General features: G+C 38.8%; 1 protein-coding gene across 2 annotated transcripts; it reads right to left on the reverse strand.

Moving 5' to 3' along the window:
- Positions 1 to 1,004: 1,004 nt before the first annotated feature.
- LOC129271547 (growth/differentiation factor 8-like) lies at positions 1,005 to 11,210 on the reverse strand. 2 transcript variants are annotated; one of them, XM_064106931.1, is made up of 3 exons: positions 9,663 to 11,210; positions 4,714 to 5,060; positions 1,005 to 1,922 (listed from the first exon to the last, which is right to left on the reverse strand). In XM_064106931.1, exons 1-3 carry the CDS (start codon positions 10,303 to 10,305, stop codon positions 1,872 to 1,874), a joined length of 1,041 nt encoding a protein of 346 aa, XP_063963001.1. In that variant the 5' UTR covers positions 10,306 to 11,210; the 3' UTR covers positions 1,005 to 1,871. The 2 variants fall into 2 exon arrangements, with proteins under 2 accessions (XP_063963001.1, XP_054764848.2); XM_054908873.2 differs by lacking the exon at positions 1,005 to 1,922 and having other exon boundaries at positions 4,246 to 5,060; positions 9,663 to 10,410.
- Positions 11,211 to 11,785: the final 575 nt, after the last annotated feature.

Raw genomic sequence — 11,785 nt, forward strand, 5'->3', positions numbered from 1 at the left:
AGTAAGTTAGCCCGTTAACCTCGTTATCGTTCACTCAGTCACTTGTCAACGTGCAAGAATGTTTTTTGAAATCATAATATTTGTTTAACCACCTGGTCTTTCTACAATATGATTTACACCACGTCATACGTATTTTTCTCCTTCTTTTTTGAATCATCACGAGAAAAACAACGGCAGGACTTCAAATGATCAGACATCTCTCTGTTGAAACATGACTTTAACAGGTTCTATCAAGAAAAAAAATCAAATAAAAATTTGATATATTCAGAATGAATAAGAGAAAGAAGGCGGTATTTTAGTGATCAGAACGTGACCGGTAAAATTGATTGTTAGGTTTTGTCGAGGTAAATCTGATATCTTTTGAGTTCCATAGAAGAGAGGAAAATCAACATGGTTATTGTTAATCGATAATGAATCTGTTTGTCACGTTTAAAACACATTGCTGACAGACATTGAGTCGTTCCCATAATTATTAACATCATCACCATCAATGTCAGCATCGGCATCATAACATTCTCCACTCCCCCTCTTTTTCAATATTCTTCTTTTTCCTTCTTAACTTTTCTTTTCTTCTTTCATCTTCTCATCACCACCACCACCACCACCACCATCATCATCATCATCATCATCATCATCATCATCACCATCATCATCATCATCATCGCAATCATCTTCACCACCACCATCATCATCATCTTCATCATCATCATCATCATCATCATCACCATCATCATCGTCATCATCTTCATCATCATCATCATCATCATCATCATCATCATTATCATCACTCATCATCTTCATCATCACCACCATCTTCATCATCATCATCATCATCATCTTCATCATCATCATCATCATCATCATCATCATCATCATCATCACCATAATCATCATCACCATCATCATCATCATCGCCATCATCCTTCTCCTCATCGTCATCATCACATTCATCATCATCATCGCCGCTGAAAAACAATTTCGAATAGGAAACAGACATCCGAAGAGCAGTGTGCATTGGCTCATGGCTTTATTGCATTAATGACCAAATAAAAGAATACAAGATTAATATTTCAAAAATATTCAAGACATTGGAATGATATCAATTTACAACAATCTTTACCTCAATTCACTAATCAATTACTTCTTCATATTACGATCATTTATACATTATGATTACGCATTGCAATATCACCTTTCGAATCTCATTTTGCACTAATTCCCTTTTCTCTCCAGAAAAACACAACAAACGTTGACGGAATAAAAATTAAATAAAGTTCGCCTCCAAATCGCAACCAACCGCAACCAACCAATGGCCATTATCATATTCCACTGCCTATGTATAATCTTTCCCAAGCATGATCCAGAAAACTTTTCAGAAATTTTGTCGACCATGAAAATAAAATGGATCGACATTTGCCCCCTTAAGTAATTGGCAAGTCCCCCCCCCCCGAAAAAAATATATTCATAAATGAACAAACTTATCAACACCAAAACTGTTGACATTTGCCTTCTCGAGAATTTTTTTTTCTACGTTACAGGGGGGGGGGGGGGGGTTCTCTCACCCCCCGCAAAATCCTAGAATGTGCGGCCCTGCAATCTCAAACTATTCAGGAAGGAGGCCAAGAGCGTTATCGATCAGAGCGACTCTGTTCACAATGCCCATCTGGGCCGAACCGGCAGCGATTCTTTTTTTTCCGTCAGTACTTGTGTACCCTACGCGAGAGGGCAGTATACCGTAGCCGTAACTGTTTTCATGAATAAGTGTATGGGAATGACGATATAATAGGGTTTATTTAGTCAGACTACGCCTAATGAATATTCATGGCGACACGACACGTTACCCATCTGTCAGCTCGATTGGTTGGGCTCGATCAGTAAGCCAATCCTGCAGTCGAGTTCATTGATGCATGTTCGAGTCTCGCCTAAAACGATTGAAAAATAAAAAAATAAAACAAAAATAAAAGATTGAGGCCAGACTCGGTGAAATACAATTCCAAGATTTGTAGTCTGATTTAAAGCCTACAAAAAAGCTCTCTCGAGTCGGGTGCACAAGCTGACATAAAAAAAAATCGTGAATCGGCACGAAATAGGATTGATGGTGATTGGACGTCTTCTCCAATCGGCAGTGGAAACCGGGCATATAATCCAATTTGAGATATTTTGAAATTTTTTATAAATGATTAAATTAGATTTACAAGAAACATACTGTTTGCAGTTGTTGGTAACTGCCAAAACAAACCATAAAAATATATCTTTTGTATATAAACTTACTTTGTTTTCATTCAGTGAAATTCGGATCATACATTTATAGTCTTTTATAGAACCCTAAGCACGAGTTCATGATATATAGCTTTTGTAAATAGTCGTTATGATTTTACATGACTAAAATATTATGAAGAGATCATATTATCAAGAATCCATAAGGAAGAACGAAAAACTCACAGTGATACAGAGGTTCAATTTAAGCACTTTTCATAAAATTTGAGTTTGAAAATGACTTTTGACGATTTTTTTTACTTAACTTTGACAAGATGTATTAAAATCGTTACACGAAGACAGTTATTTGTGCATATAAATGATCACAGCTACTAGAGAGCTTTCGCATCTAGTACGCAGACGTTTTCTGCAACGTTCAGAATTCATAATGCCCATCAAACCACAATGAACAGCTTATAGGCGATTGTCGAAAATTGGTGAACCGGGACAGCAGATCGTCCTAAGATTCTGAGCAGACGAACAATTGCAATTATGTCGTTTGTCCGGAGTCCAGGACGAAACTGTGGCTGTTTTGATTCACTGATTTTCGACAAAGGCTGCTTTGTCATTAACGGCTTTAGACAATAGATTCCCAGCGTTCTAGAAAGCGTCTGGGTAATGTTGTGAAAATTCCCTTATATATTAAAGAAACGTACATACAAATATTTGGCGTTATTTAGAGACTGTGCCGAGTCTTTCGTTTAACAAACTTTATAGGAAAATGAAAATTTAACATTAAACTGTTACTACTATTATTGTACTACCACATGTACTAGTTGTACTTTTACTACGACTACTACTACTACTACTACTACTACTACTACTACTACTACTACTACTACTACTACTACTACTACTACTACCACTACTACTATTACTACTACTACTACTACTACTACTACTACTACTACTACTACTACTACTACTACTATACTTCTACTTATTACTTCATCCAAATTTTTTTATTTCTTTCTTATTATTTCCCTTTTCCGCTTCTGAAATTATTTATATTACATATGATAATCATGATATGAAATCAATAATAATAATAATGATGATAATAATAACAATAATGATAATAAATAATAATAATAATGAAAATGATAATTACAATTATTATAATGATAATAATAATAATAATAATGACAATAATTATAATACCAACAACAACAATAATAATAAAATGATAATATTAATGATGGCAAAAATAGGTAACAATAACCATTTCAACAAAACATTAAGTATAGCAAGACAACAACATTAGTCATTTTAATGATTTCATAGATGAATTTTTAAACAAAACTTGCATGCCAATCATTGGAATCATATACAGATATCATTGATAATAAAGTTACAATACATTCGCTTAATTATTGATGGAAAGATGTTTATTTACGAGTACAATAATATATTTGAAAGCGAACTTACTGATAATTTCAGTTTGCACGTCTGTAGCGATGGATTTGCCACGCAGTGCAATCACACACGAGATAAAAGTTCCGATCACGTTTGCAGTATTGAGCAAAACTATAGAGATACATTCCTTCATTAAAAAAACCCAGCAACTATTTAATGCCCAACTCTTTTCCAGCCATAAACGATTTTGTGAGGATTTGGCAGCCCTGCCATTTTATTGGGCAAGGGAACGGGTGGGGGGGGGGGAGGAAGACTTGAATACACACCTCACGCTGAATTCAAAGACAAGAGTTTGAAAAAAAAAATTACAAAGAACTAATCATCGCATTTCAAATGATGTTGTTGTTCTACATTAATGTAGCCCTTAAATGCCAAATGAATTGTAGATATTCGGACGACTTTTAGAGGATTAATCAATTTATCAGACATGCACGTTCCGAATTATTAAAACATGATATTGTTTCCGATCAAGTTTTATTAAACTTTCAGTTTTACAAATTGTCAAATAAAACTTTGAAAATCTACGACAGACTGATGTGCGTTTTCCCCAACTATTTGACACTTGTATTATATACCATAGCGTCATCAAGGTCATTTGATAATTCTCTTTTAAATTTGGTATTCGACGACACCATCCACTACGCGCGGCTAAGCGCACCCACACTCTCTAACTATCAAATTAGGTATCGTTTTCCGATAAAAAGTGCTATCGTCACCGGAATTTATGAGCATCTGAACCTCGCCGAGACGTTTTGGTGTACAGCAAGGCATGAGACGCATGCGTATGCTACTATTTGATTCCCTCATCGTGTGCGCGTAAAAGATGCTGGAATGATTAAAGATGGGGCTAGTACCTGAATCGCAGGACCCCCGACAGTAATTCAGTCGGATATTAGCCGGAGCGATGAGCCAATTCCAATTTAAATCATCTCTGGAAACGGAGAAGGGTTGCAAACAACAGGCTGTCGGATTATTCGACTGGCACTCGATGCCGCGGCGCGTACGCCGACGGTGCGCGTCTTCGCGCGTCACCACGCTTACCTCTAACACAGCGCCGGCAGCGAGATCGACGGTCGGTTGGGCGGGGTCTGGAATGACTTCCATGACTACCGACGACTCCCTAGCTGACCACCGACTCGATGACAAATCGATGCTTATCCAACTCCCTGGCGATGGTGTACTCTCCATGCGATGGACGCCGACGACATTCGTGCCGAAATATTTTCGATACAACCGTTGGATGACGAACAGTGACCCGGTGGTGGCGCTCGACGAGTTTGTGATACCGAGCCAGAGTTTTCCCCTGACAGAGTTAGCCCGTTGAACGTCAGCTGGTATAACGAAACTGAGTTTGACCTTATGCTCGTTGCCATAGCCACCTATCTCACCTGCATGATGTAAACAAAGAGAGAGAGAGAAGAAAAAAAAAGGGAATAGTGAGATATTTTTTTTCGCCTTCAGCTGAAATTCGATCCATGATTATGTAAAAAGAGGAGCTAGATCCTAGAAGCTAGTTGTCGAGAAAGAACGATATAAACACGTCGGATTTAAAGGTCAAGTCCACCCCAGAAAAATGTTGATTTGAATAAATAGAGAAAAATCAAACTAGCATAACGCTGAAAATTTCATCAAAATCGGATGTAAAATAAGAAAGTTATTGCATTTTAAAGTTTCGCTTATTTTTCACAAACAGTGATATGCACAACTCAGTGACACGCAAATGAGTCGGTTGATGCTGTCCATCATTCACTATTTCTTTTGTTTTTTATTGTTTGAATAATACAATATTTCATTTTTTACAGATTTGACAATGACGACCAACTTGACTGAACCATATATTATTAAAAAATGCTAATTCCATATGTTCAGGGAGGAATTAATCTTTGTTTCACTTGTCAATGAGGAGAAAATTAGAATATTTCATATTTCATATAATAAAATACAAAAGAAATAGTAAGTGGATGACGTCATCAGTCTCCTCATTTGCATACCGACCAGGATGTGCATATAACTGTTATGTGAAATAAGCAAAACTATAAATGTCATAACTTTCTTATTTTACATCCGATTTTGATGAAATTTTCAGTGTTATGCTTGTTGGATTTTTCTCTTTTTATTCAAATCAACTTTTTGATGGGGTGAACTTGTCCTTTAAAGAGATGGTCCGGGCTGAAAGTATTTATAGCTTAATAAATAGACAGAATTCACTGAGCAAAATGCCGAAAATTTCATCAAAATCGGATGACAAATAACAAAGTTATTGAATTTTAAAGTTGAGCAATATTTTGTGAAAACAGTCGTCATGAATATTCATTAGGTGGGCTGATGATGTCACATCCCCACTTGTTCTTTTGTATTTTATTATATGAAATTAGGTTTATTCAAATTCTTTCCTCCAAGAACTAGAAAAATTGGATTGACATCTGATTTAGTGCATTAGATATTTATTGCTGTAACTTTTTTCATTATAAGGGAGACATATTATTCACACAAGTATGAAATAATGAAAAAATATAATTTTATGTAATTACATAAGAAAACGGAAAAGTGGGAATGTGACATCATCAGCCCACCTAATGAATATTCATGACGACTGTTTTCACAAAATATTGCTAAACTTTAAACTTCAATAACTTAATTATTTATTATCCGATTTTGATGAAATTTTCGGCATTTTGCTCAGTGAATTCTACTCTATGTATTAAGATATAAATATTTTCAGCCCAGACCATCCCTTTAAGTATTTACTACAATCATATAGACTGAACCGCGGCGGAAAATATGGCGTATTTCTGGCAGTTCGTGTTGAATACTGGTGTTGAATATCGTCTGCTGAACCGAGCATTACAGCTAGTGTTGACAATCTACTAGTAATTTCTCCATTCTCCAACACCAACCACCAGGGTTTGGGAAATCGTGATTTCAAGTTCGGTATTGGGGATTTGAACCCCACGAACAGGTGGCGAACAGGATGAAACATTTCCCGTAAAATTAGCTTTTATAGTTAAAATGAGTACAAATCATTATAGCTTTATACATTTCAATGAACAATAATATTTATCTATTTTGGATTCTTGGAGGGATTGAAGCCTTTGCATTCTGTACGATAAGATTTTACTGCAATTTCTCATCGATCTTCACTTTCGTCGTCGAGACTTCTCGCGTGCGTCAAGTTGAGATGAATAGCAACGCAGCGCAGAGGCGTGACGTCATGGGCTTTCGATAACACGATCGGTATCGTTCTCCTGAACCCAGCTTAGAGTTGTGTTGGAGCTCGACTCAGGGTCCCGTAACACAAAGGTTAACGATTGATCGTTAATTTCAAAGAACAATTCTGATTGATTCATAGTCAGTCTACTTGATTGGTCATTTCATTTAGCGATTGATTGCAAACCTTTGTGTTACGGAGCCCTGGGCGCCAATCAAGATCATCGTTGCACGCACTCTGTTTAAAAGACTGACCGGGAGCCAATCAGTGCGGCTCTTTCATATTTAGTCTTTTCCGAAAACGCTCTCTACACCAACACCGAACACCGGACTTGGAATCGCCCGCTCTGCGCATGCTCTCGTGTGAACACTCCATCTCTTGTGCCCTAGTCACACCAAACCGATCGATGGTATGTCATTGGAAATGACGTAATTGCTTTGGTTGGTCTGGAATTGGTTTTGCCGATGTGACTGTCACATGACGGGTCACATGATGGGGTATCTCGCTGAGTGACGAAATGCTTGAAACCAAGCGAATTTGGGATTCCGCCAGGGTGCGAGAAATGTTTCCATATACGATGCCGGAAAGCTCTTTCTTGTTGCAGTAGTTTCAAACATACAACAACATACAAAACATTTGCGAACTTGTTTTTAACTACTGAAAGACAAAATCGTTAGCCAATGCTAGCGATCACATGACCATATGATATCGTCCCACTAAAGTACAGTTTTATATGCTATTGACCTATATATTTTAAAGGAACAATGAGACATATCGACCACTTTTACAAAAGCGAATAAGTTCCCAGATGTGTCCCATGATCAATGTATCCATGTACGAGGACTCACGAATGGCATGCCAACATTAACGAGTTCTAGAACACAGTAAATATATTGAAAATGCCCGTTAAATGACAATGAACAGCTGGGAGGTCTTTTCCAAAAATTCGTGAAACGGAAGAGCAGTTCGTCCTAATTTTGGGAGCTGACGAAAAATTGCAAGTGTCGTTTGAGTCCAAGACGAAACTGCTGTTTTGCTGTCACCAATTGTCGACAAAGACTTCATGGTTACTCATTGTCATGGAAGGCATTTGACAATACATTTCTATGTTCTTCAAAGCGTTCTGCGTGGAGGTGGGGGCGGTGCAAAAACTACGATGTGGCAATAATGCCTATCTCTGAGAAGTCCAATGTGTATTGGAAGAAATAGTGCAATGACCTTTACTCCTGCGATCCTGCGATGCCACTTTGAATGGAAATTCGAAATACTAATAGTACTGACGTCTTATATATCATCACACACAATCGTAGTATTATGCTCTTTGACATAGTAGCCACAATATAAGGCCATCGCACACGTTACGACTGTTCGCGATCCGACTTTGGAACAATCGCGTTTTGCTCATTTTCTGAAAATGTGAATGGAACATATCATTTTATTTGAGGTTATAATTAATTGAAAGAATACTAATATAATCATTTTGAAAGATTGCAAGCCTTTATTTTGGAGTAAAGACCAAATTAGTTTCAAATCGTAGCCAATCGTACGACTGCTATGACGTCATTACGACTAGATATTAAATTCGTTTTTATTCTAAGAAGGATGATAACATAGTCACAGATTTGAACATATGTATTCTTACGATGATTTAGAATATTACACAGTAAGATATTCCAAGTCTCAATATTAGCATCAAATTCTACTACATTTTATTCTGAAATCGGGTCGCAGACCGATCGTAAGGTGTGCGGTCGCCTTGACGTATTTTTGTGTTCTACATCCATCAACCAGTTAAGTGCGTGTTACGAAAGACAATACCGAGGTTTCGCAATAGCAACGGGGATGGAGTCTACAACATAGTAAATCTATTGAAAATGCCCGTCAAATCACAATACACAACTGGGAGTTCTTTGTCGAAAATTGGTGAACCGGAACAGCAGTTTCGTCGTAACTTTCGGAGCTGACGATAAATTGCACAGTATGTCATTTGACAAGAGTCACGTCGGACGAAACTGTTGCTCTGATTCACAAACTCTCGACAAAGACTGCTTTGTTATGAAGGGCTCTTGACAATATATTTTCTATGTTCCCGAAGGTGTCGTGCGCTATGGAAGTGGAAACCTATTTAGGAGTTTTCACACCGTGACGTAGAACGCTTCCAAGAACATAAAGAAATGTATTGTCAAATGCCCTTCATGACAAAGACAATCAAGGACTCTCTTTGTCGAAAATTTGTGAATCAAATCAGCAGTTTCGTAATGGACTCCAGCTGGATTTATGAAGCGCTTTTTGCCTGAGGATACAAAGCGCTGCTATTATTACCCCGGCTTTAACTCGAGCTACCATCACCGGCGCTCAGTGCATGCAAGGAATTACTCCTGCCGGTTACCCATTCACCCCACATGGGTCGAGTGCAGCACAGTGCGGATAAATTTCTTGCTGACGGAAACACGCCATGGCTAGGATTCGAACCCATGACCCTCTCTTTCAAAGGCGAGAGTCAGAACCACTAGACCACGACGCACCCACAAACGGCATATTTTCAATTTTTCATCAGTTCCGAAACACATGACGAAACTGCAATTCCGGTTCATCATTTTTCGGACAAAGACCCGCAATTTTTACAATCATTTGACGCTTATTTTCAATACATTTACTGTGTTCTCGTCGTTCTGCGTCGCGGTTACCAATATTCACTTTAAAAAATACTTGATTCCATCTCATTATCTCTTATACTTGACTTTTTTGGAAACAACATATAATCTATCATGTCTATTCTTACCTGCTACGCCTACTATAAGTTGCTTGTTGGTTTTCTCGACGTCATGCTCGTAATCTTCGTCATCCTCTATTTCGTACTTTTCTGACTCGCTAAAAATTTTCTCAATAACCTTCGGGTCAACGTTCGGAGTGTCACCTTTGACGAGCGGCGGAAACTGGAGGTGCAAGGCATCCAGGATGTGCTTCTTGAGAGCTTGAATTCGGTATTCCTTCTCAGCCGCAGACATCTTCGTCGACAACGACCCCTGATCACCGACATCGGGTTTTATTGTATTCCGCATACGACAGTTCGGACAGGGGAATGATGTGTCTAGTTGTTGCGGTGGTTGAGATGACGTCGAAAATGAGGATGATGTCAGGGGATCGAACGATAAAGGCTGATGATTTGAATGAGACGATGACGTCTTAGTTATATGGAGATTATTCGAACCCGACGACGATATCGGCGGTGAGGTAATGACCTCGGTGGAAGGGGGTATTCTGCGACGAGGCGACTCATGAACGCCGTTGACTCCGAATATTCGGAGCTTTGGCCAGCTGGCTGAGAGGCGGGCTGGAGAAGCCGAAAGATGGATGCAGTTGCATAGCAACACAAAACAGAAGATGGATAACTGGAAGGGATGCGATCCGCTAACAGTGTACATAGTCGATGCTTCAAGATGTTTAGGTACCTCAAGGAAAACCAACTCGCTTCTACCAACGTTAGAATCGTTCTTGAGGCGGACTTCAAACCTTTCGTTGCAGTATCCCTAAATATATCACTACGAAAATGTTGTTAACATGGCTATTGAATTCTCACAATTGAACGCTCGTAGTAGTGCGTCAACGAGGGCTAAAGTATAACTTTGAAATTCGAAACGCAAGATCTTCGAACTTCTAAATTGCTACCATACCGGGAGGGCGTACTGGTGGTGATTAAGGAGATGTAGTAGGTTAAGACAAGGTGTGAAGACACAATGGAACCCCTCAGTATCCATGTCTCTCGCTTACGACTCGCTAAGGCAAAGTGATACAATTAGAGGAGCGCATTCCGCTTTAGATTCCCGCAATGTTTTTCACCTTGATCGGGTTTTACGTCGCCGCCCACCCCATTTCACTCCTATTTAAACTCGTTGTTTTGATGACAATTGGGAGGGATGAAAGACAAGCGAGCCGTTTAGCATTGACAAAGACCGAGCGGAATCGGGAGGAGAAGAAGTTAGAGATGGAGAGACAAGGAGAGAGCGGGGAGGGTGGGGCGGGGATGGATGTTACGAATAAGTACACGTGAAGGAGAGTGAGGATTGATATTTATGACTTTTGTGAAAATTTTCCATGCGGCTACATACCATCACGTCAGGTGAAGGTTCTCCCACGGGAGAAATGTGACAGCCGTAGTACATTACAGTTCACCTTAACCCCACAGAGATGACAAGCGAAACAGATTACACCTTCCTATTGTCATGATTGTTACTCGAAGACAGAGAAATCATACAAAACAAAGAGAGTGAGTGATGAACGGAGAGAGTAGTTGGGAGCGTGCGTGTCGGAGGGTTTTTGTTTGGAGCGTGAGTGTGTGTGTGTGTGTGTGCGTGTGTGTGAGGGAGATACGGTTGAGGGAAGGATAGAAGAAGTGGGTGAGCGAGAGAGAGATAGATATATATGTATATAGATGCGAAGGGAGAGGGAGAGAGAGAGAGGGGGAGAATGAGAGAATAATATATCCTGAAACAATAATCAAGGATAAGGAAGAGACAGAACCAACGTAGGGAAGTGGGGCGCCCTTCCGTCAAAAAGTTGAAAATTCGCCACCTGATACGAAATATTTCCGTTCATGGTAATTCATAGGCCCATGTTTATAAATCATGAAAAAAAAAGAATGTGAGTTTAACAAAAATAAACATTATTAGAAACATGCGAAAGCAAAAGAAAAAAATAGTTGCAGCCGGATGTGATTTGTTTAAAACTCTTTACACTAGAAGAAGGCGCAGAAAGAACAAGCGGACTAGTCCATAAATGGACATAAACATTAACCCACCTCTGTCCGAACCTCGCCAAATATAACTAAAAACCTCATGATTAGGAAAGTTAGAAATTGAGGTTAATCACATCACAATGTCAGTTTGGTTTGAATTTAGTCTAACC

Source organism: Lytechinus pictus, chromosome 11 (genome assembly GCF_037042905.1).
Source record: "Lytechinus pictus isolate F3 Inbred chromosome 11, Lp3.0, whole genome shotgun sequence".
Taxonomy (NCBI): Eukaryota; Metazoa; Echinodermata; class Echinoidea; order Temnopleuroida; family Toxopneustidae; genus Lytechinus; species Lytechinus pictus.